This window comes from Salmo salar, chromosome 24 (genome assembly GCF_965601325.2).
Source record: "Salmo salar chromosome 24, fSalSal1, whole genome shotgun sequence".
Lineage (NCBI taxonomy): Eukaryota > Metazoa > Chordata > Actinopteri > Salmoniformes > Salmonidae > Salmo > Salmo salar.
Window position 1 is genome coordinate 38647594 of NC_138314.1, and position 24907 is coordinate 38672500.

General features: G+C 46.3%; 1 protein-coding gene across 3 annotated transcripts in view; it reads left to right on the plus strand.

The window, feature by feature from the left end:
- The window catches only part of LOC106585847 (semaphorin-6A), a 105612-nt gene that overhangs the window by 54163 nt on the left and 26542 nt on the right, over window positions 1–24907 (plus strand). For all 3 annotated transcript variants that reach the window (XM_014172532.3, XM_014172533.3, XM_014172536.3), the window contains exons 4-15: window positions 5236–5296; window positions 5866–5928; window positions 6405–6506; window positions 16193–16283; window positions 17495–17614; window positions 17978–18066; window positions 18999–19216; window positions 19928–20059; window positions 20957–21112; window positions 22507–22680; window positions 24107–24247; window positions 24401–24478. In XM_014172532.3, coding sequence (XP_014028007.1) covers window positions 5236–5296; window positions 5866–5928; window positions 6405–6506; window positions 16193–16283; window positions 17495–17614; window positions 17978–18066; window positions 18999–19216; window positions 19928–20059; window positions 20957–21112; window positions 22507–22680; window positions 24107–24247; window positions 24401–24478 — 1425 coding nt within the window. The remainder of the gene's footprint in view (window positions 1–5235; window positions 5297–5865; window positions 5929–6404; window positions 6507–16192; window positions 16284–17494; window positions 17615–17977; window positions 18067–18998; window positions 19217–19927; window positions 20060–20956; window positions 21113–22506; window positions 22681–24106; window positions 24248–24400; window positions 24479–24907) is intronic.

Sequence of the window (24907 nt, forward strand, 5' to 3'; positions counted from 1 at the left end):
ACTTTTGATACTTAAGTATATTTTTGTAATTACATTTACTTTTGATATTTAAGTATATTTAAAACCAAATACTTTTAGACTTTTACTCAAGTAGTATTTTACTGGGTTACTTTAACTTGAGTCATTTTCTGTTGAGGTATCTTTACTTTTACTCAAGTATGACAATTGGGTACTTTTTCCACCACTGCTATAGAATACTACAGTACTTACTATGGGATACTACAGTACTTACTATAGAATTCTGTAGTAAACTGTAGTATACTGTAGAATTCTATACTACACACTGTAGTATCCCGCTAACTTAGTACTTAGTATAGAATGGTGTAGTATACTGTATAATACTATAGTACTACATTATTATCTACACAAAAAAACACTGTAATAAATACTACAGTAATGCCTGCAAAAACACTACAGTCCACAAAAACATGAAACTTTTTAAACTATAGTATATACTGCAGTATTGAATTTGCATATACTCTGACCATTCCCCTCCCCCATATCCCAATTTGTGCCATCCATAAGTGAGAAACCTACATGCCAAGTATACACCATATATTGTGTGCCCTTCAGGTGATAAGAAAGATCAGAAGCTCTGAACTGTCTGTTCAGACCCCAGTCCTACCTGCCTACAGATCATAGAAGGAGAAAGACCATACTAAATACTACAGTAATGTCTGCGTAAATATTACAGTATACAACAATCCACAAAAACACTACATTAATTACTATAGTATTTACTACTGTTTTCTTTTACTATGGTATTTATACTATAATTAACTGTAAATACTACAGTATACTACAGTAAACTGTAGTGTTTTTGCGGAATATAAATATGCTATAGTATTTTTTCATGTGGGATAAGAAAATCTAATCGTTTTCTATTAAGTAATATATGGTCTATGGTTATGAACAATGAGATTATGAGATGGCTGTAATATTCTGTAGGTTTGTCTGCTGTACCATATTTCTGACTTAATGTTGGAATACAACAATAGTGTCATGAATTCTAATGGGAATCAGTGTCAACACCCAGTGAGCACAAGACATTGAAAATATGTAGTTTTAATCCAAACGTCTTTTCAACTTATTTTCAACGTATTTGCAACATCTTGTGCTCATAGGGCAGTCAGGCCCCTTCTGTGCCCTGCCCATACTCAGCCTGGCAGGGGTTGTCAGAGGCCTACTCCCTGCTGTATGTTGAGTGTGTTCTTGCAGTGCTGCTGTGTGTGGGAGTGTGTTTGCTCGGCCTGTCCAGGGCCGACTCTGTGATCAGATGTAGAGCAGACACTGAGGCTTAGCCCGTACTTAAGCTCTGTCCTGGTGTCTGCCCGCTGGGATAATCAGCCGACCACTGCCAGCCTGCCAATAGGTAGCAGCCATCGGGTAGTGGGTAGTGGATACCCCCAGGTCACTCCGCATGCAGGGCATTGTCGCCATTCCCTGTCCTCAACTCCGGCTAACCATGACAACGGCACCCACCCACTGCTTACACCCCTCAATAAGGGTGGGAATGGGAAAGTCTGCCATTAGGAGAGTAGCCCACGTGCACATGAACACGCCTCCCCGGTCTTCCTGAAAACCTTGTGTCTCTTTGGGCCGCGCCACTGGAGGTCACGTTGGTCTAAATTATTCTAGTCGCCATTAAATCCTGTTAAAGACATCTAATGACGTGGATTACACTTCCTCTGCCTCTCAAAACCAGGCGGTCATTTTTGTCCTCTGCAGTGTTTCGCCTGTACAAAAAAGTCAATGAGACTCGGCCAAAAGGACAGTCAGAGAACAGTCAGCGAGGCTCCTCTTTGATCCACTCCTCAGTGTAATGGTGGCCATTTTGCCTATCTACCCTCCCATTCACTTGTGTGGGGATGTGAGTGAAACAATATACAATGCCCCCCTACCACAGATGATCTAGTTATGAAGAGGGTGGAATATGGGGATGGTGGTGTCCCATTTCTGAGACGATAGGTGTGGGATGCATACTAATCATGGCCCCCTTTCTGCCATCCGAGCGCGAGATTGTTTGACAAAGGGCCACCAGATGTCCCCCACTGGCCCGCAGTTCCCCCAGAAGAAATGGGGTGTTATGAAAACGACATTCCCCAGCACAAAGGCCCACTGTTCTCATGGTTGGATGTCCAAGGGCTCTATTCAGTGTGTATCGCTGAAGCGTTACAGATTGTGTGATGGAAATGTAAAGGTAATTTCTGATTGAACCGACATATGCAGCGTTTACCGTGAATGTAGTCTCCTCTGGCGCGGGAACATTGCCTTTAAATTTCAATCACGTTGCAACGCTGAACTTCCGCCATACAGATTGAATAGAGCCCATAGTCTTCCTCTTTCCCCTTGACCCACCAAAGCACACTTTCAACGCCCATGTTTAGAGCCATACCTTCCATCCCACTCATATTCTTAACCAGTTGTTTTCAACGTGGATAGAGGTTGAATTGACGTCTGTAGCCCAGTGGGTCAGGCCCACAGTACTGAACCACTGGGCACAAACTGGTTGAATCAGCGTTGTTTCAAAGTAATTGGACAACGTATTGTGATGTGCAATCTACATGTAAAATACATTTCATTTTAAAAAAAGTCATCAATGTAAACTGTTGTTTTGAGGTGAAATTTCAACCACAGGATTATGCCATCATGGTAACCAAATTTCAACATAGACAAACCTTGTATAAAATATGTTGAATTTGTACCTTTAAAACAACGTCAGATTTTCAATGTTATATCCACTATCAGAAAACAAAACTTTAGGCTGGGCAGCACCTCCTACTGGAGAATTGATCTATCTACAGCTACCCCTTTGTTTTAACCAAGCCCAGCCCTGCTCAGCTATGATATTTGTAATTGACTATTACCAGTGTGCTATCTTGTGAGAATGATTGGTGAGAGATTTACACTTAAAAACGAAATAGATTCACTGTTGCTATCGAAAACATTCCAAGGGTAGGTTTAACAGAGCAAAGGAAATGTGACCATACTTTATCAATCATCAATAATGCTATTTAGGCCTATATAGCATTTGCAAAGTCATCAACAGAAATTGTTTGAATTCAATCCAGATGTCAACTATAAATAGGCAATACAATAGGCCTAGGGTTTCAAGCTCTAGTTGATTTCAAATGTAATGATATTTAGTGATATTGAATTAGGGTTGGTTGTCAACGCAACCAAATATCAACATTTGAAGGAGATGTATCTTCTGCTTGGATAGTTCCATCTGTGCCACTGAGTTGGTCTGGCTTTAATTCCAGTTTGTCTACCAATAAAAACATAATATGTTGGATTCACTTCTCCATCTCAACCAAAAATCTAAGTTAAAGAATAAGACTAAATCAAACTTTATTAGTACCATTCACATTCAATATAATGTTATCCAGGTCATTTGGTTCTGCTATTAGACGAAGCACAGTGATATCACATTAATCTGTTGTTTAAATAAATAAAATATCTGACACTGTATTCCCATTTGAACTGTGCTGTTTTAAATGGTTGAAAGCGCAGTGATAGACATTTGGGTGACAACTAAACCAAAATTCAGACATTGTTTTTCCATTGGAATTTGGTTGTGCTTTTAGATGGTTGAAAGCATAGTGATAACACATTGGAAATGTAACTAACTTTTGGCTGTCTTTTGGAGTGTGTGAATATAGGATGTAATCGCATTGATCAACATCTCAACCAAATATTACCAATTATCCACGTTGAAATGACATGGTGTGCCCAGTGGGGAGTGTGTTTGCTCTCACCTTGGACTCCATGTTTGTTCATGGCAGTGTGAGGGTTCTCTCTGTGGGGAGTTTCAATATGTTTTTTAGAAGTTGCAGTGCCAGATAGAGTGCAGTGAAGATGAGAGTCGGCCTGCTGTATATTTAAGAGCTCTCCCACATCTGATGGGACTAGTGTGGCTCTCTTTTAATGGGGAAATGGAGGTAGGCCAGCAGGAAACTAATGGGGACTTGCTCTGACATGAGCCCAGGTGCAGACAGTGTTTGACTGCTGGTGTTGACACAGAGACAGCTCCAGCATTGTCCTGCCAGGATGTCTGCATGACGCATGGCTTGGCTCTGTCTTATCTCAGCTGGAGCTCTTCTGGCTCTGCTGGCACTCTGCTGGAATCACTTCCCAGTTAGCACATAATGTTCTGAGAACCATGTTTCTTCGAACTTGGTGAGAGCGTGGTTGTCCTATGGTTATTTTTGCGTACAACCTCCCCACAACATTCTGGGAATGGTGCTTTGGAATGTTCTCAGCACATTTAAGGAACTTGAGAAAAAACATTGTTTTATCTGTATTTCATTACTTTAACAGAATGTTTCCTAAAAGTTCAAACATGGTTACATTTAATTTCAATTTTGGTCACGTTCTAGGAAAGTTCAACTGGTTTGACATTGGGAATGTTCTCGGAGAAAAGGAGATTAGCACCGAGAGAGGGTGGAGCTTCTCCAAATGTTACGCTCTCTAGATGAATTATTCAATTTAGGCTGCAGCACTGATAACATAACTTAGGTTTCCTCCTCTAGGAGATGTGCGGAGCCCCAGGAAACCTATATAAGTGGATTCATTTCTGAAATGCTGTTCCTTCAGACTTTATTCAGTTTCGTTAATGAGAGAGGAAGCTACTGTGCAGGTTGGTAGTTATAATTAAATCCAGACAGCGGCTGTTGTTTCACACTGTGATTAAAACCACATTCACACAGTCATCTCTAACAAATGAATGCCAAAAGTGGTTACAGTGTTGAGCACGGTCACCTTTCCCTTCTCAAACGAGCGTGTCAGTCTCTCAGAGCCACGGTCAGTCAAACACAGTCTGGCTGAAAGGCAGTTAACCCTTGAGTTTATGGGTTCCATATGTGAGAAGGAAAGCCTCTTTTCCCACATAGGTCTTGTCTGTGCTTTAATGAGTGTTAGTATAGATTTCCTGTGGCTGAACACTATGCTTAATTGACCTGAACAGCAGAGTAACTTTGCACTCCCTTTCCCAGGAACAAAAAGGTTTTTGTCTGGGCGGCAGAAGCAGCACTCTCAACCATTGTTGACTGTTTCTGTCTGACAGAGCAAATAGCCCCTTTGTATATTGTTATATTCTTCCAGTTTGAACAAAGTTTAGACAAAGACGCCTGCGGTTTCAGATTCGCTGGGGGGTGTGCGGGGTGGGGCTGGGGGTGAAGGGGTGGGGCGGTTGAATGGTTGTTGATGAGAGCCTGTCTATCTCGTCTGTTTCAGGGATCACATATACACGGTGGATACAGACACCGCCAACTCTGAGGAGATCTTTTTCAGCAAGGTGAGTGTTCTTTTTGAGGATGTGTTGTTCTGCACCGTTCTGCGGGTGGCTGTCCCGTACGCTGGCATAATCACCTGCCAGGTCATCCTGTCCAGCCCCAATCCAGCGGCCGTCTAGCGTGAGACACTGCAGCGCCATGACCCCACTAAGCACATTATCCCATCAGGCATCAAACCGCATGCGTCATCTCTGCTCAGAGGGATGGGGCCAAGGGAGAAACCGGAGATTTATGTACATATGTAACAACCCCCAACCCCCGCCTCCACCTCCTCCGCAGTATCTGTTTGTTCCACCTAGTGTAATCAGAGCAAGCTGGATCAAAGAGACTGAGACAGAGAGATTGATCACTGAGACCCTGTTTAGTCTTTAATCACTGGCCAGGCGCCAAACATGCTGTAGTGTAGTATAGAGGCTGACCTATAGGACAGAGGCAGAGTTGAGCCAATCAAGCGAGCTAACTGGTGCTCCAGGCTCTCTCTCTCTCTCTCTCTCTCTCTCTCTCTTGAGGAATGATCGCCAGGGTAACTAAACAGATCTCCATTGATTCCCCATCAATTTCCTCTCCACAGAAACTGACATGGAAGTCCAGACAGGCAGACGTGGACACCTGCCGAATGAAGGGGAAGCACAAGGTAGAGAGACTATTCTTTCCTCCTCCTCACCGTACGTACCGCAGGTCATACCACACATAATAATAAACTGAAGCTAGGAGGTTTTCCTGACCACGGGGACCTCACCAGTTAAGTGTATGTCCATATTCATATTACTTGAAATATTGTCATCTTTGAATGCCTTGCTGTCTCACATTCTTCTGAATGAATATGTGAAATTAATATTTCAATGTATTTTATTTTATAATGGAATGGGAAAAAATACACCAGTTGTCTTTATTGTATAATTAATGTTATTGTGCGTGTTTTTGTTTTCTGTGCATTCGACATTCTGTTCAAAGAAAACACTGTACAGGTAGTAGCATTCCAGGAACATGGACTAGTCAGTCGCCATCATTCATTCCTTTGTACGTGGCTGTCCATGTGGTTTTGCTCTAGATCCAGCACAACAATGAATCATTCACAATATACATTTCCCCCCCTCTTCTCTTCCTAAGGATGAATGTCACAATTTCATCAAGGTCCTCCTGCAGCAAAACGATGACTCCTTGTTTGTGTGTGGAACAAATGCTTTCAACCCCTCCTGTCGAACTTACAAGGTACAGCTCACATTGCTCTCTATCCATGCTCTGACTTCACCTGCTAAGAATTTGCTGCAAACACAGTGCTGTATTTCAACCATATGGGGACGACATAAGGAAGAAGAGGTGTGGAGAGATGAACATTGATGGATTACTTTCAAAAGCCCATGGTCAGATGTGTCCTTTTTTCCAGGTGTAGTTTGACACATTTCATTTTAAATCAGGGAAATCTACACTGACAGAGAGTGTAGGCACAGCAGTTCTGTTGAAATAGGATCAAGGCAGACGGCCGCCTCGGTTGCCAAGGCATTTTTGGAATAGATTCAAGATATCCTGGCTTTGGCAGAGTTATTAAGCGTCTTTAAACATGAACACCATCTTATTAAGATATCTACTGTCATCCTTAGGAAAGAAAACTCTAGAAGGCTGGCTTTGTTGACATGTTAGGAAATGAATTGACGCCACAGTGAACTTGATTTGAAGGTGCTGTTGTGAGACATCAGGGGGTTGTTGTTTATCGCGAGGTATGTTTACTGCCGAACAAGAGTCTTTGCTTCATTGACTTTTTGGTTCAGCGAAGCACAGAAAAGGGCTTGTGTTCTCACTCAAGTATTCTTTAAAGAAAACAGAATTTATGCCCACATTTTGTAGGCATGGTTAGTTTTACAGTTTCTCTGCTCCCATTTCAGGTGCTTCTCATTGTTATTAGTGTTATACTGTCTGCGGAAAGCTGACATCCTCACTGACATACCGTAACACGTAACGAGAGGTGCTGTAAAATGTGTAAACGTTATGGCGAAGAGGTGAAATAAACAGGCTGTTGGCCATTGGCAGGCTCTCCCAAACAACCGATTTCAGGCTTTTGAGGTGCCCGCTGGGTGCATCCAGTCAGCCTGGTTCTGGTCGAGGGGGAGGGAGTATGTGTGCGCATGCATCCACCTTGGCCACAGTTTGCCTTTCCATCTCGCCGGCCTGACAGGCCTGAAAAGAGCTTCTGTTTTTGGGCCAAACTCATCCCACATTAATCAGAGCCATGAGGAGGGGGGAAGATATACAAATGTTACTGTCAACAGCAGCTACACAACCCCTCCCCCCCCCCACTCCCTCGCTTCTCTCCCCTCCCAAGGGTCCATCTGCAAGCCAGCTCCTCTGTCGGCGCCGACACTTGTGTACCCGGACCGTTCAGACAGACACCTTGGCAGCCGTGGGCCGCTCCCCAGAGCCGAAGCACAGCTCGCTTTGTGTAATAAAGCCTCCCTCCCCAGCTGCCTGATGTACGACTTGTGTCCATTACATCACCTGTTGCCGGGCGGAGCAGGGGAGTGCTGCTGAGAGGCCCTGTTGATATTGATCAGCCGTGGTGTATAGCCCCCCCACCTCCTGTATAGCCCCAGCCCCAGTCCTTGCCTCAGCTCCTGCCTCATCCCCTGCCTCAGCCTGACCCCTGCCTCACCCCTGCATCAGCCCCTGCATCAGCCCCTGCCTCAGCCTCACCCCCGCCTCAGCTCCTGCCTCTGCATTAGCTTCGCCTTAGCCTCACCCCTTGCCTCAGCCCCTGCCTCAGCCCCTGCCTCAATCTCACCCCCTGCCTCACCCCTAGCCTCAGCCCCTGCCTCAGCCCCTGCCTCAATCTCACCCCCTGCCTCACCCCCTGACTCAGTCTCATCCCCTGCCTCAGTCCCAACCCCTGCCCCAGCCTGAGCCTGACAGGTAGCTGAGAGATGGAGCATGGCTGTCTCAGTGGGAGAGTCAGTGCACTGAATATGTGCACACTCTGATTTACCATAGCAGTGATAAACCCTGTACGATAACAACATAGACATGCAATGACAAGGCCCCTTTCCAGTGTGGAAGCAACCAATTAAAATGCATTTGAGGGCCATGCTAGAGATATGTTTATTTTCTATTTGTATTATTAATTTGCACACAGGGCCTTAATCCTTGAGTTAATTAATTCATTTACATCCTCAAGGATAGGTCTAGCTTCCCATGTGTTTAATTGTTTATGGAAAAATACAATTGTTTTTTCAGGAGCGACAACATAACTGCGTATCCCTTTCCTCTTTGCTGCTTGATAGAGGATTGACTACAAAAAAATCTCACGATTGCCTGGGAGTCTCTTCCTTCTGTTCAAATGGCAGGAATAGATCACTGACAGAGAGCCAAGCACACAGTAGACAGAGGTCATTGCCATGGTGAAATTAAACAGGCAAGAGTGGGGCCTCCCTCCCTCCCCCCTCCCTCCCTCCACCCCCCCCCCCCCCCCTCAGTGATAGTGCTTCAACCCCCACAGTGATAGCATAGTGCCTCAACCCCCACAGTGATAGCATAGTGCCTCAACAACCACAGTGATAGCATAGTGCCTCAACCCCCCACAGTGATAGCATAGTGCCTCAACAACCACAGTGATAGCATAGTGCCTCAACCCCCCACAGTGATAGCATAGTGCCTCAACAACCACAGTGATAGCATAATGCCTCAACAACCACAGTGATAGCATAGTGCCTCAACAACCACAGTGATAGCATAGTGCCTCAACCCCCCACAGTGATAGCATAGTGCCTCAACCCCCCCACAGTGATAGCATAGTGCCTCAACAACCACAGTGATAGCATAGTGCCTCAACAACCACAGTGATAGCATAATGCCTCAACCCCCCCACAATGATAGCATAGTGCCTCAACAACCACAGTGATAGCATAGTGCCTCAACAACCACAGTGATAGCATAGTGCCTCAACAACCACAGTGATAGCATAGTGCCTCAACAACCACAGTGATAGCATAGTGCCTCAACCCCCACAGTGATAGCATAGTGCCTCAACCCCCCACAATGATAGCATAGTGCCTCAACCCCCCACAGTGATAGCATAGTGCCTCAACAACCACAGTGATAGCATAGTGCCTCAACAACAACAGTGATAGCATAGTGCCTCAACAACCACAGTGATAGCATAGTGCCTCAACAACCACAGTGATAGCATAGTGCCTCAAGAACCACAGTGATAGCATAGTGCCTCAACCCCCCACAGTGATAGCATAGTGCCTCAACCCCCCACAGTGATAGCATAGTGCCTCAACCCCCACAGTGATAGCATAGTGCCTCAACCCCCCCACAGTGATAGCATAGTGCCTCAACAACCACAGTGATAGCATAGTGCCTCAACAACCACAGTGATAGCGTAGTGCCTCAACCCCCACAGTGATAGCATAGTGCTTCAACAACCACAGTGATAGCATAGTGCCTCAACCCCCCTACAGTGATAGCATAGTGCCTCAACCCCCCACAGTGATAGCATAGTGCCTCAACAACCACAGTGATAGCATAATGCCTCAACCCCCCCACAGTGATAGCATAGTGCCTCAATCCCCCACAATGATAGCATAGTGCCTCAACAACCACAGTGATAGCATAGTGCCTCAACAACCACAGTGATAGCGTAGTGCCTCAACAACCACAGTGATAGCATAGTGCCTCAACAACCACAGTGATAGCGTAGTGCCTCAACCCCCACAGTGATAGCATAGTGCTTCAACAACCACAGTGATAGCATAGTGCCTCAACCCCCCCACAGTGATAGCATAGTGCCTCAACCCCCCACAGTGATAGCATAGTGCCTCAACAACCACAGTGATAGCATAATGCCTCAACCCCCCCACAGTGATAGCATAGTGCCTCAATCCCCCACAATGATAGCATAGTGCCTCAACAACCACAGTGATAGCATAGTGCCTCAACAACCACAGTGATAGCGTAGTGCCTCAACCCCCACAGTGATAGCATAGTGCTTCAACAACCACAGTGATAGCATAGTGCCTCAACCCCCCCCACAGTGATAGCATAGTGCCTCAACCCCCCACAGTGATAGCATAGTGCCTCAACAACCACAGTGATAGCATAATGCCTCAACCCCCCCACAGTGATAGCATAGTGCCTCAATCCCCCACAATGATAGCATAGTGCCTCAACAACCACAGTGATAGCATAGTGCCTCAACCCCCCACAGTGATAGCATAGTGCCTCAACCCCCCACAGTGATAGCATAGTGCCTCAACCCCCACAGTGATAGCATAGTGCCTCAACCCCCCCACAGTGATAGCATAGTGCCTCAACAACCACAGTGATAGCATAGTGCCTCAACAACCACAGTGATAGCGTAGTGCCTCAACCCCCACAGTGATAGCATAGTGCTTCAACAACCACAGTGATAGCATAGTGCCTCAACCCCCCCACAGTGATAGCATAGTGCCTCAACCCCCCACAGTGATAGCATAGTGCCTCAACAACCACAGTGATAGCATAATGCCTCAACCCCCCCACAGTGATAGCATAGTGCCTCAATCCCCCACAATGATAGCATAGTGCCTCAACAACCACAGTGATAGCATAGTGCCTCAACAACCACAGTGATAGCGTAGTGCCTCAACAACCACAGTGATAGCATAGTGCCTCAACCCCCACAGTGATAGCATAGTGCCTCTACCCCCACAGTGATAGCATAGTGCCTCAACCCCCCACAATGATAGCATAGTGCCTCAACCCCCCACAGTGATGGCATAATGCCTCAACAACCACAGTGATAGCATAGTGCCTCAACCCCCCACAGTGATAGCATAGTGCCTCAACAACCACAGTGATAGCATAGTGCCTCAACAACCACAGTGATAGCATAGTGCCTCAACAACCACAGTGATAGCATAGTGCCTCAACAACCACAGTGATAGCATAGTGCCTCAACCCCCCTCAGTGATAGCATAGTGCCTCAACAACCACAGTGATAGCATAGTGCCTCAACAACCACAGTGATAGCATAGTGCCTCAACAACCACAGTGATAGCATAGTGCCTCAACAACCACAGTGATAGCATAGTGCCTCAACAACCACAGTGATAGCATAGTGCCTCAACCCCCCACAGTGATAGCATAGTGCCTCAACCCCCACAGTCATAGCATAGTGCCTCAACCCCCCACAGTGATAGCATAGTGCCTCAACAACCACAGTGATAGCATAGTGCCTCAACAACCACAGTGATAGCATAGTGCCTCAACAACCACAGTGATAGCATAGTGCCTCAACAACCACAGTGATAGCATAGTGCCTCAACCCCCCACAGTGATAGCATAGTGCCTCAACAACCACAGTGATAGCATAGTGATAGCATAGTGCCTCAACCCCCCACAGTGATAGCATAGTGCCTCAACAACCACAGTGATAGCATAGTGCCTCAACCCCCACAGTGATAGCATAGTGCCTCAACCCCCACAGTGATAGCATAGTGCCTCAACCCCCCACAGTGATAGCATAGTGCCTCAACAACCACAGTGATAGCATAGTGGCTCAACCCCCCACAGTGATAACATAGTGCCTCAACAACCACAGTGATAGCATAGTGCCTCAACAACCACAGTGATAGCATAGTGCCTCAACCCCCCACAGTGATAGCATAGTGCCTCAACCACCCATACTGATAGCATAGTGCCTCAACAACCACAGTGATAGCGTAGTGCCTCAACAACCACAGTGATAACATAGTGCCTCAACAACCACAGTGATAACATAGTGCCTCAACAACCACAGTGATAGCATAGTGCCTCAACAACCACAGTGATAGCATAGTGCCTCAACAACCACAGTGATAGCATAGTGCCTCAACAACCACAGTGATAGCATAGTGCCTCAACAACCACAGTGATAGCATAGTGCCTCAACAACCACAGTGATAGCATAGTGCCTCAACCCCCCACAGTGATAGCATAGTGCCTCCACAACCACAGTGATAGCATAGTGCCTCAACAACCACAGTGATAGCATAGTGCCTCAACAACCACAGTGATAGCATAGTGCCTCAACCCCCCACAGTGATAGCATAGTGCCTCAACCACCCATACTGATAGCATAGTGCCTCAACAACCACAGTGATAGCGTAGTGCCTCAACAACCACAGTGATAACATAGTGCCTCAACAACCACAGTGATAACATAGTGCCTCAACAACCACAGTGATAGCATAGTGCCTCAACAACCACAGTGATAGCATAGTGCCTCAACAACCACAGTGATAGCATAGTGCCTCAACAACCACAGTGATAGCATAGTGCCTCAACAACCACAGTGATAGCATAGTGCCTCAACCCCCCACAGTGATAGCATAGTGCCTCCACAACCACAGTGATAGCATAGTGATAGCATAGTGCCTCAACCCCCCACAGTGATAGCATAGTGCCTCAACAACCACAGTGATAGCATAGTGCCTCAACAACCACAGTGATAGCATAGTGCCTCAACAACCACAGTGATAGCGTAGTGCCTCAACAACCACAGTGATAGCGTAGTGCCTCAACAACCACAGTGATAGCGTAGTGCCTCAACCCCCCACAGTGATAGCATAGTGCCTCAACAACCACAGTGATAGCATAGTGCCTCAACAACCACAGTGATAGCATAGTGCCTCAACAACCACAGTGATAGCATAGTGCCTCAACAACCACAGTGATAGCATAGTGCCTCAACCCCCCACAGTGATAGCATAGTGCCTCAACAACCACAGTGATAGCATAGTGATAGCATAGTGCCTCAACCCACCACAGTGATAGCATAGTGCCTCAACAACCACAGTGATAGCATAGTGCCTCAACCCCCACAGTGATAGCATAGTGCCTCAACCCCCACAGTGATAGCATAGTGCCTCAACCCCCCACAGTGATAGCATAGTGCCTCAACAACCACAGTGATAGCATAGTGCCTCAACAACCACAGTGATAGCATAGTGCCTCAACAACCACAGTGATAGCATAGTGCCTCAACCCCCCACAGTGATAGCATAGTGCCTCAACCCCCCACAGTGATAGCATAGTGCCTCAACAACCCACAGTGATAGCGTAGTGCCTCAACAACCACAGTGATAGCGTAGTGCCTCAACAACCACAGTGATAACATAGTGCCTCAACAACCACAGTGATAGCATAGTGCCTCAACAACCACAGTGATAGCATAGTGCCTCAACAACCACAGTGATAGCATAGTGCCTCAACCCCCCACAGTGATAGCATAGTGCCTCCACAACCACAGTGATAGCATAGTGATAGCATAGTGCCTCAACCCCCCACAGTGATAGCATAGTGATAGCATAGTGCCTCAACCCCCCACAGTGATAGCATAGTGCCTCAACAACCACAGTGATAGCATAGTGCCTCAACAACCACAGTGATAGCATAGTGCCTCAACAACCACAGTGATAGCGTAGTGCCTCAACAACCACAGTGATAGCATAGTGCCTCAACCCCCCACAGTGATAGCATAGTGCCTCAACCCCCCCACAGTGATAGCATAGTGCCTCAACAACCACAGTGATAGCATAGTGCCTCAACAACCACAGTGATAGCATAGTGCCTCAACAACCACAGTGATAGCATAGTGCCTCAACAACCACAGTGATAGCATAGTGCCTCAACAACCACAGTGATAGCATAGTGCCTCAACAACCACAGTGATAGCATAGTGCTTCAACAACCCACAGTGATAGCATAGTGCCTCAACAACCACAGTGATAGCGTAGTGCCTCAACAACCCACAGTGATAGCATAGTGCCTCAACCCCCACAGTGATAGCATAGTGCCTCAACCCCCCACAGTGATAGCATAGTGCCTCAACAACCACAGTGATAGCATAGTGCCTCAACAACCACAGTGATAGCATAGTGCCTCAACCCCCCACAGTGATAGCATAGTGCCTCAACCCCCACAGTGATAGCATAGTGCCTCAACCCCCCACAGTGATAGCATAGTGCCTCAACCCCCCACAGTGATAGCATAGTGCCTCAACCCCCCACAGTGATAGCATAGTGCCTCAACCCCCCACAGTGATAGCATAGTGCCTCAACCCCCCACAGTGATAGCATAATGCCTCAACCCCCCCACAGTGATAGCATAGTGCCTCAACCCCCCACAGTGATAGCATAGTGCCTCAACCCCCCACAGTGATAGCATAGTGCCTCAACAACCACAGTGATAGCATAGTGCCTCAACCCCCCACAGTGATAGCATAGTGCCTCAACAACCACAGTGATAGCATAGTGCCTCAACAACCACAGTGATAGCATAGTGCCTCAACAACCACAGTGATAGCATAGTGCCTCAACAACCACAGTGATAGCATAGTGCCTCAACAACCACAGTGAAACAGTTGAAATTACTGCCCTCAGACTAGTGACATCATATCAGTAATAGAACAACTTTCCCTGTCTCGAAAATGTGTATCTTTTAAAAGGGCCTCTGTTTATACAATTACTCATATCTTGATAGCTGAGAGAAAAATCCAATGCTGGTGCTGGTTGTCGTAATGTAAGGTCAAAAGTAATTTTCCCTGCCACATCAGCTTCAACTATTTCTCTGGCAGCGCTCTCAGCACTCAGTGAGAGTGTGTGACCGTTTTAGTGGGCAGATGATAGGTGTTTCCACAGAGACAGGAATAGAAAACAAAATGGCCTCTTTAGAGACCAAAAAGTGCGGTGTAAGCGCGTCACCTTTCTTAGAAAACTGCAGTCTTTGTGAGAGAAAACGCCTCTTTGTAACTCTGTTAGTGACCTTGACTTCAGCCCAGTGACCTTGACTTCAGCCCAGTGACCTTGACCTCAGCGCAGTGATCTTGACCTCAGCGCAGTGACCTTGACCTCAGACCAGTGACCTTGACCTCATCCCAGTGATCTTGACCTCAGCCCGTACTTTGTATGAAAGACTGTAGTCGTGCCCACTGGGGATGACACGGCACCCATGGGGGAGGTAACTGACCTTTCACCCGGATATGATCCTCAGCCACTACCACTCCACTGTTGTGTTAAATATGATGCCATGGAAAATGCTTTATTTTCAATGAGGATAGGGTTGGGTTGGGATTTCAATGGTTTGGGTTGGGATTTCAATGGGTTTGGTTGGGATTTCAATGGGTTGGTTTGGGATTTCAATGGGTAGGTTTGGGATTTCAATGGATTGGGTTGGGATTTCAATGGGTTGGGTTAGATTTCAATGGGTAGGTTTGGGATTTCAATGGATTGGGTTGGGATTTCAATGGGTTGGGTTGGGATTTCTCTGGGTTGGGTTGGGATTTCTTTGGGGTTGGGTTGGGATCTCAATGGATTGGTTTGGGATTTCAATGGATTGGTTTGTGATTTCAATGGGTTGTGGGATGGGGTGGGGTGGGGTTGGGATGGGGTGGGGTGGGGTGGGGATGGGATGGGGTGGGGTGGGGTTGGGATGGGGTGGGGTGGGATGGGGTGGGGTGGGGTTGGGATGGGGTGGGGTTGGGATGGGATGGGGTGGGGTTGGGTGGGGTGGGGTGGGGTTGGGGTGGGGTTGGGATGGGGTGGGGTGGGGTTGGGATGGGATGGGGTTGGGATGGGGTGGGGTGGGGTTGGGGTGGGGTGGGGTTGGGTGGGGTGGGGTGGGATGGGGTGGGGTTGGGTGGGGTGGGGTGGGATGGGGTGGGGTGGGGTTGGGATGGGGTGGGGTTGTGGATGGGGTGGGGTTGGGATGGGGTGGGATGGGGTGGGATGGGGTGGGGTGGGGTTGGGATGGGATGGGGTGGGGTGGGATGGGATGGGGTGGGGTTGGGTGGGGTGGGGTGGGATGGGGTGGGGTGGGGTTGGGATGGGGTGACTGCTAGCTTTTGGGTGGATTTTCCTCTGACCCTTTTTCTCTCTCCACTGTAGATGGACACCATGGATGCTGTAGGGGAGGACATCAGTGGGATGGCGCGGTGCCCATATGATGCCAAGCACTCCAACGTCGCCCTGTTCGCTGGTGAGAGACCTTAACTAATGTGTTACTGGAATGTGGATGTGGTCTGGGAAAATATAGGTTACCTTTTTAGTCTAAAGAAGTAACCTAAAGAATCTTGCATTACCACATCAACATGAGTGAAATGTATGCATTACGTTAAGTGTTTAATGTACAGTGTCTATTTTATGTACAGCAGTACTGTGTGTCTAAGACAATATCTCCCTCTGGGAAATGACAGTTAATCTTATCATATTCAACCAAGGACATTAAACTAGTTGTATGAATGATATGTCAAGATCATTTTAAATTCCACTGTATCTCTCAGTAATCATGTCATTATACAAGGCATATCACTTCAAAGATGAGCCTTTTCCTTTAGTCATTAAACATTAGCTGGATAGGGAAGTCTTTCTCTTTTTGAGCGTAACGTTGCATTAGAAACACTAGGGTGCATTTAATACTCTGTGGCCTATTTTAATAGTAATACACTAGCAGTAGGTCAGTAATAAGGGGCAGTCTGTTACATGCTGTTGAACAAATTGTTGAACTCTGGGCCAATTTGTTCTGTGTTTCTGGGAGGAATCTGCTGCTTGGCAGATGTAAGTTTGTGGGCAGCTTGGAAACACATGAAGCTATTGTGGTTTTACACCCCCCCCAAAAAACTGGAATATTCTCCCGAATCTGGGGATTAAAAATCAATAGAAAAGCCGAAACCCCGAATGAGTCAGCTTTCCGTTCGTGGGTTACAGCTCCTCCAGCCGAGGAGCCATAATAGTGATTCACTCTTACTGATATTCAGTGTGAACTGATTTATGGGATGTGAGTTTCTCTGTGTAAAGCCAACGCAGAGTAAATGCCTTTAGATGACCAGTTAATTTGTAGCAGCGGAATTGGAATGGGAATCTCTGAGTAATCAAGAGGGTTCTTTGCTATCCTTTCAATTATGTAGTTAAAGTTTCCAATGCAGCCATCCAATTGAAGCTGAGGGGCTGAGGTCATTCTCATTGTAGATACTGTTTGCATTGAGGTGTGTGTGTGTGTGTGTGTGTGTGTGTGTGTGTGTGTGTGTGTGTGTGTGTGTGTGTGTGTGTGTGTGTGTGTGTGTGTGTGTGTGTTAAATGAGGATAGTTTTTGTGCGTTGCCATTCCTCTTGTCGTGTTTGTGTTTGTTCTGCCCATGACTGGTACAGTGGCCGACTTCTTATCCCTTATCCCTCTCTCTTCTCTCTCCAGATGGAAAGCTCTACTCCGCAACAGTAACAGATTTCCTAGCGATCGATGCAGTCATTTATCGTAGCCTTGGAGACAGCCCAACTTTGCGCACTGTCAAACACGACTCCAAATGTCTCAAAGGTGAGGAGAGTCATCGGATACAAAGGCCTGATGGTTGAAAGACAGAGACACAGACTCACCACAATGAGTGACGGGTTGGAAAACAAATCAGAGTTGATGCTGTCACTCTCATAACCAGTCCCATAGCAGTTATGTACTAAGTAAATAGGCCTCCTCTAGGAATGCCAACATGACCAGGTTGTCAAAGCTGAATGAATAGATCCCACATGTAAATAGCCCCTTAATAGAGATGATGGATTGAGCTACTGCCAGTGCTGTGCTTGGGCTGGGCCTCACTGTATGCTGTGATTGATACTTCAGGTATTGGATGTAAAATGGGTGTTGATCTGTTTTGTGATGATATGTCTGCTTTTTGTTTTTCAGAGCCGTATTTCGTACAGGCAGTTAACTACGGTGACTTCATCTACTTCTTCTATCGAGAAATTGGCATGGAGTACAACACAATGGGAAAGGTAAGCTGTCTGGGGCTGAGGGCTACATCCTCCTGAACAGGAGAGACAGGATGTGCTTTGTGAAGTAAACAGGAAGTGGGTGTATCAAGTATCTGGAAAGGCGGTCAGTATGACCAAAATGGTGAAACCTTTTTGATTTGCAGGATGTAGGCCTAAAAATAGTTGCAAATGCATGTCAGTGATGCCTGGAAAGCCATTTTGAAGTCTAAATATATTCTCTGACTCGCACTGCGTGCTACTGGTTAACCTGTTGCTTACTCTGGCTGTTTCCTCAAAGGATTTTGAAGTTTTTCTCCAAAATGAGACAGACAGGAATGGGAGGAAAGGAAAATGAGCTGATTCTTCATTCAAGGTTTTAGACTAAAGGGATATGAGACGTTTTGATTCATCCTTTCATTTCAGTTTGCATGGAGAAGGTTACATTGTATCCTATAAGGAAAATACGACATGGAAATGAATTACATAAACATTATATTATTTTGAATAATCGTGGAGCGGGGGAAAAAATATTTACACCCAATTCCGTCTGACGTGTTATACTGCACATGAATACAAAGTGAAATTCTCTGGTTATTTTGAAAGGAATATCACTATATAAGAAAGAATGCAGAGTGGTGTGACGTATGGTTTGGTGGGTGATGTGGGGTAGAGGAATGGTACTCCCTGATTCATTTATTTGACAATCTGAAACATAAGTTCCACAGTCATTAATAATGTGGGCTGTTGTATATTTATGCATGGTGAATATTTTTAAGACCATGGCTCTGGTCTGCGAGACCTGCTTAGTTACAGAGACCTAATAATCATAAGCTTTACCTTCTGTGAGTGTGCTGGTTGGCGCATAAGGAAACCAGCCAGACAACAGGTGTGTGTGTGTGTGTGTGTGTGTGTGTGTGTGTGTGTGTGTGTGTGTGTGTGTGTGTGTTGTCCAGGTGGTGTTCCCCCGGGTGGCCAGGGTGTGTAAGAATGACAAGGGCGGCTCCCAGAGAGTTCTGGAGAAACAGTGGACCTCCTTCCTGAAGACCCGTCTCAACTGCTCCATCCCGGGAGACTCCCACTTCTATTTCAACATCCTGCAGGCCGTCACCGACGTCATCCACATCAACGGTCGCGATGTCGTCATGGCAACCTTCTCCACACCTCACAACAGGTACGATTGTCCGGCGGCCACGCAAAAGGAAATCAATTTCCCAGGGTACCGCAGCGCGTAATTCACTGTCACAAGAGTTTTGGCACTTTTGTCAGGTGCATAATGTTATTCCTGCATAATGCATATTGAGAATGGAGAATCATTTAAGCAGGGAGTTTATATCTAAATATAAATTATAAAGGAGCTGTAGTACTGCAACATATTGTAAATCCCATTTTATGGCGTTTCTTAGGCAATAAGACAATTGCTTGTGACAATGCAATTGAGCATGGTTAATGGGCATTAAAAGTCAATGAAGCGGCTTGGAATTCCTATAAGCGCATTTGATCCGGGCATGAATTGCAGTTAGTGAGTGAAATGAGAGGGAACACATTTTGACTGGAGGTAGCATTCTGAATTTATTAGCTATTAATTTAACCAAGTGCTTTGGCAGCATGGCGTGCCTCTCGCTCTGAACATAGCCAACGCTGGCTGATTACTGAGATTTACAGTCTGGGCCACAAGGTTAGCAGAATAACAGCTCTGTAACCGTCACAATCCTGCCCTTGTACATGATGTCTTTCAATGCCAAGGCAGCTGAAATGCCCCTTTCGAAACGTCCAGGAAATAGACAAGTGATTCAGAGCTATGCTATGCACAGTTTGCACACAGTGGAATCATATCAATTGGACTGAGAAAAGTTCTTTTTTGTGGGGGGTGATGTTTCTACAGCATTCCTGGGTCAGCTGTCTGTGCCTATGACATGGCTGATGTGGCCAACGCGTTCACGGGACGTTTTAAAGAGCAGAAGTCCCCGGATTCAACCTGGACACCTGTTCCTGAGGAGAAGGTTCCAAAACCAAGGTATGCCCCCCCCCCACCCCCCACCCACCCACCCACCCAACCACACGCACGCACGCACACACACACACACACCAGCAACAAACACACATTCAAAAACACACACACACCGGCAGCATGAAAGAAGTTCGATATCAGCAAATGAAGCATGAGATCATTTTCCAGATGGCTGCCTACTTCTACAAATGCACCAGCCTGATCAATCTCCATCTCTGCGTTCCTAATTACCCGGCAAAGAGCAGCTCCTTTTCTCTTGTGAAATGTACGTTTAAAAACCGTGATCTGTGGAGGGGGATGGTACTGTAATTGGTGTCTCTCCCCATATGGCTGGCGATAATGTGGAGCGCAACAGGATACCACCCCTGGTGATTAGCATAACATTATGTGTTTGTGTGAAACAAGGTCAGGTGTTAATGTGATCTGAAATCTACGTCTCGTTTATTCAATTTATTTTCTGTCGACGTTATCAGCAGACAAACAGAAGGGAGTTTTCACAACGTTGCCCAGGTTTTTATCCCCCACCCTCTTCTGCAGCAGCAGACATGTGATGTGTCTTCATCTCTGATCTGTCTCTGTTGCTTTTCATGTACTGTAGACCTTACTACATTGTGCACTGTCTACCATGGAAAATAATTGAATCACGGCCGGTTTCCATGCCAGGCCACAGAATCCACCCAAGTTATCCATCAAGAAAAGAAAGGTACCGCTCTACCGTAACAGTGCAGCAAAACCTTTTCAATAAAGCTATCAAGAGGTGAGATGTCTTCGAACGGATCTCCTATCAAAGGCAGCTTCACTTTTACAGGGCCTCCTCCTCTGCTACTCTGTCCTTGTAAAGAGATCAAATGGCTGCTCTCTGACTCCCACTGTCTGATTCCCTGATACTTTCATCCACTTCAGGCCCGGGTGTTGTGCTGGCACTCCGTCCGTAGAGAAGTACAAGGTGTCCAACGAGTTCCCTGATGACACCCTCAACTTCATCAAGCAGCACCCTCTCATGGATGAAGCTGTGCCCTCTATCACTAACAGGCCCTGGTTTCTCAAGACCATGGTGCGGTGAGTAAAGCCTCAATAGCTAGGATGTTACTGTAGTTAGCGCGCTAGCTAGGTCTGGGTTATAGGTGGTGTTTATCAAGGTTATACGTGCATTATGCATTACTATATTTGTAATTACCAGTGGTATCATTAAATACATAAATCTTAGCTACAATTTCTATAAAAATGTCATGGCACATAGCAAAGCGTTACGTTACATGTTGTTAAGAGGGTTATATACGTCAAAAGCAGGTACTTTTATAAGGCCATATGGTGGAAGGTGGTTTTATTATCTATGTCACAGCCTCTGTGTGTAGTACGACTCTAACACAGGAAGTCAGCTGCAAACTGAATCTGTAATAGGACCTTATCTCATATATACCCCAAAGGGACATTATAGAATTGTAGCTTTTGTTACAAATTTGACTATCAAAATCCTAGCAACTATGAAAACCTATTCCATTATATGTTCTAGTGGCTAGCCAGGCACAATCTGTATGGAGGTAGACTGGATTCAAGGATATCCCTCTTGAGATTTCCTATTATTCTGGACATTGTCCTTGAGGTTCTTGTTATTCTTAACGGGACAGAATCATCGACATACTGTAATACTTGAGATTACTGTTATTGTTGATGGTGCAAAACCATGGGCTTAGTGAATAAAGACATTCAATGTCATTTCAAACCAGACAGTCTGAGTGGGAGAGAAGAAGGCCTTATCTTACTGATTTGATTGTGATGTGAGCATTTACTCAGATAATGTAAACGATTAAGTCGGTGCTTTCATTCCAGCGAAGGCATACACATGTTTTATATCTCATGACCTTGTGTGAAGAGATCTAGTCTTTCAATGGCAGAATGGAAAAGGATGTGTGGTCCACTAAATTGCTGAAAAATATATTTGTAATATATTTGTCTTTAATCCTTTCCATCTCACTGAATTAATAGCCGTGCAAATGTATTTGCATACGGATCTGCAGATTATACATGGTTTTGATAACAGTAGGAGCTCCATGATACAAATCTAATTGGAGATACTTAAGCAATAAGGCCCGAGGGGGTGTGGTATATGGCCAATATACAACGGCTAAGGGCTGTTCTTAAGCACGGCGCAACGCGGAGTGGCTGGATACAGTCCTTAGCCATGGTATATTGGCCATATACCACAAACCCCCGAGAAGCCTTATTGCTATTATAAACTGGTTACCAACGTCATTAGAGCAGTACAAATAAATGTTTTGTCATACCCGTGGTATACGGTATGATATAGCATGGCTGTTAGCCAATCAGCATTCAGGGCTCGAACCACCCAGTTTATAATACTAGATAACACACAGTGGAGTTCCGTCTTAAAATTAAGAAATTAGGTATAAATCCATAAACGTGTTCTTCCCGGTGTTCCATATCTGTTCTAGATACCGGCTGACCCGGATCGCTGTAGACAATGCAGCGGGACCCTATCAGAATCACACCGTCGTTTTCCTGGGATCAGAGAAGGGGATCATTCTTAAATTCCTGGCCAAGATGAACAGTGGTTTCCTGAATGACAGTCTCTTCCTTGAGGAGCTTAACGTGTATAACCCAGAGAAGTATGTATTCCATAAATTAGACACGCTACCCACCACAGCACCATGAACCCAGCACTACTAACCCAGCACTACTAACCCAGCACCACTACACCAGCACCACTACACCAGCACCACTACACCAGCATCACTACACCAGCACCACTCTCCCAGCACCACTCTACCAGCACCACTCTACCAGCACCACTCTCCCAGCACCACTACACCAGCACCACTACACCAGCACCACTACACCAGCACCACTACACCAGCACCACTACACCAGCACCACTAACCCAGCACCACTATCCCAGCACCACTAACCCAGCACCACTCTACCAGCACCACTAACCCAGCACCACTATCCCAGCACCACTATCCCAGCACCACTAACCCAGCACCACTAACCCAGCACCACTATCCCAGCACCACTAACTCAGCACCACTAACCCAGCACCACTAACCCAGCACCACTATCCCAGCACCACTACACCAGCACCACCTTCCCAGCACCACAACACAAGCACCGCTATCCCAGCACCCCTACTCCAGCTCCCCTACTCCAGTTCCCCTACTCCAGCACCACTATTCCAGCACCACTATTCCAGCACCACAGCACCACTAACCCAGCATCACTAACCCAGCCCCACTACACCAGCCCACCAGATGGCTACTCTATCATTTAAAGAGTTTCATCAGGTTACACTCTGCACTGACCACAGCTACTAAATTAAAGAGGCCGGTCCCGGATCTTCAGTAACACGGACTCAGACCACACAACTCTACTCTTACAAATGCAGTACGATTAAAGGAAACAGAGAGGGACTGCTAGTCATTCAATCCAGCCTGAGATCTCATCCTAATACATTATAAAGGGGCTTTTGGAATATTTGGAAAGGAAGTAAATGAGGGGAAAATGTGCCTGGGCCTTGCCAAAGCAAATAGATGAGAGGCTTGATGATAGGGTAGAGTCAATGAGAAGGGGATGAGAGGCAGGGCTTTTAAGGTGACAGGCGTTTGTGTTTGTTATCCAACGACGTAGAGTCATGTGACATGGGTGGGTGTGGGGTGAACGACAAGCCCCTTTTCTTCCTGGCGTGGGCAGAGCAGTCTCTGGCCCTCAGCCATCTGGACGGAGCGGATAGCGTAGGTGACTTTTCTGGGTGGGATCAGGATCTGGGTTTGGCCACCGCGCATTACATAGTGTAGATGGACTGTAAACCCTAATTGAGGGCTGTAATCCCGGGCTGGAGATAAATCCCTCCTCTAGGGTAGATGGATGCTCTGCACGGTGGGATTAGCGTGGACTCTCTTATGCCCTGCAGACAAAGATGCTATGGTGGGGCTTTGAGTGCCTATCAACAGAGAGAGACTGGGGCTGTTTGAAGTGTTCTGTTAGTGCTGACAAGTCCTGCTGTCTGTCTGTCTCTCTGCCCTGCCCCCAATCCAGGTGCAGCATCGACGGTGTGGATGACAAGCGGATTGTCAGCATGCAGATGGACAGCCAGGGACACTCTCTGTTTGTGGCCTTTTCCTCCTGTGTAGTCAAGGTGCCGCTCTCTCGCTGCGAGAAACATGGCAAATGCAAAAAGTAGGTTTATAAATTAAACCCTCCATCCATCCATTCTCTTAGAGTCAGGACTTTATTTGTGCGTTTGTAATGTCCTAACCAATCAGTCTTCAGGAAAATAAAACGCTATGAAGGTACACGTTGTGATGAGAGTGCTGTGTGCGTTTCCTCCAGATCATGTATTGCCTCCAGGGATCCCTACTGCGGCTGGGTGTCCGAGGGAGCATGCAGACAGGTGGTGCTCGACCCAAAGTAAGTTACTGCTCACTCCACTATCATACTATCTATTTCACGTACGGTAATCATAACATCATTTGTGCTGTATGATGACTGGTGTCCTCAATGACGTCAATCCAGCTACTGTATACATTTTTAGTTTCTATGATTAGTCACATTTTTGTGGTGCTCTGTATTTTCTTCCAACTGAAAGGGCCATTGAAAAGGCTGATGGAAGGAAAGGGATATTGCCCTGGGGCTGGGGCTTGGCAGGAGGGGGACTTGGCAGTCACCGTCATTTGTGGCTATATTTATGAAGCAGAACTAGATGTGTTTTGAAAAAAACAGCATATGGAGTTTCGCTAGGCGAAACCCATTTAAGAGATGAAGTCATAATAAAAGGAACAGCTTTTGATGTTAAATTAATTTGATCCCAGCCAAATGATTGGTCTCGCATGCTACAGT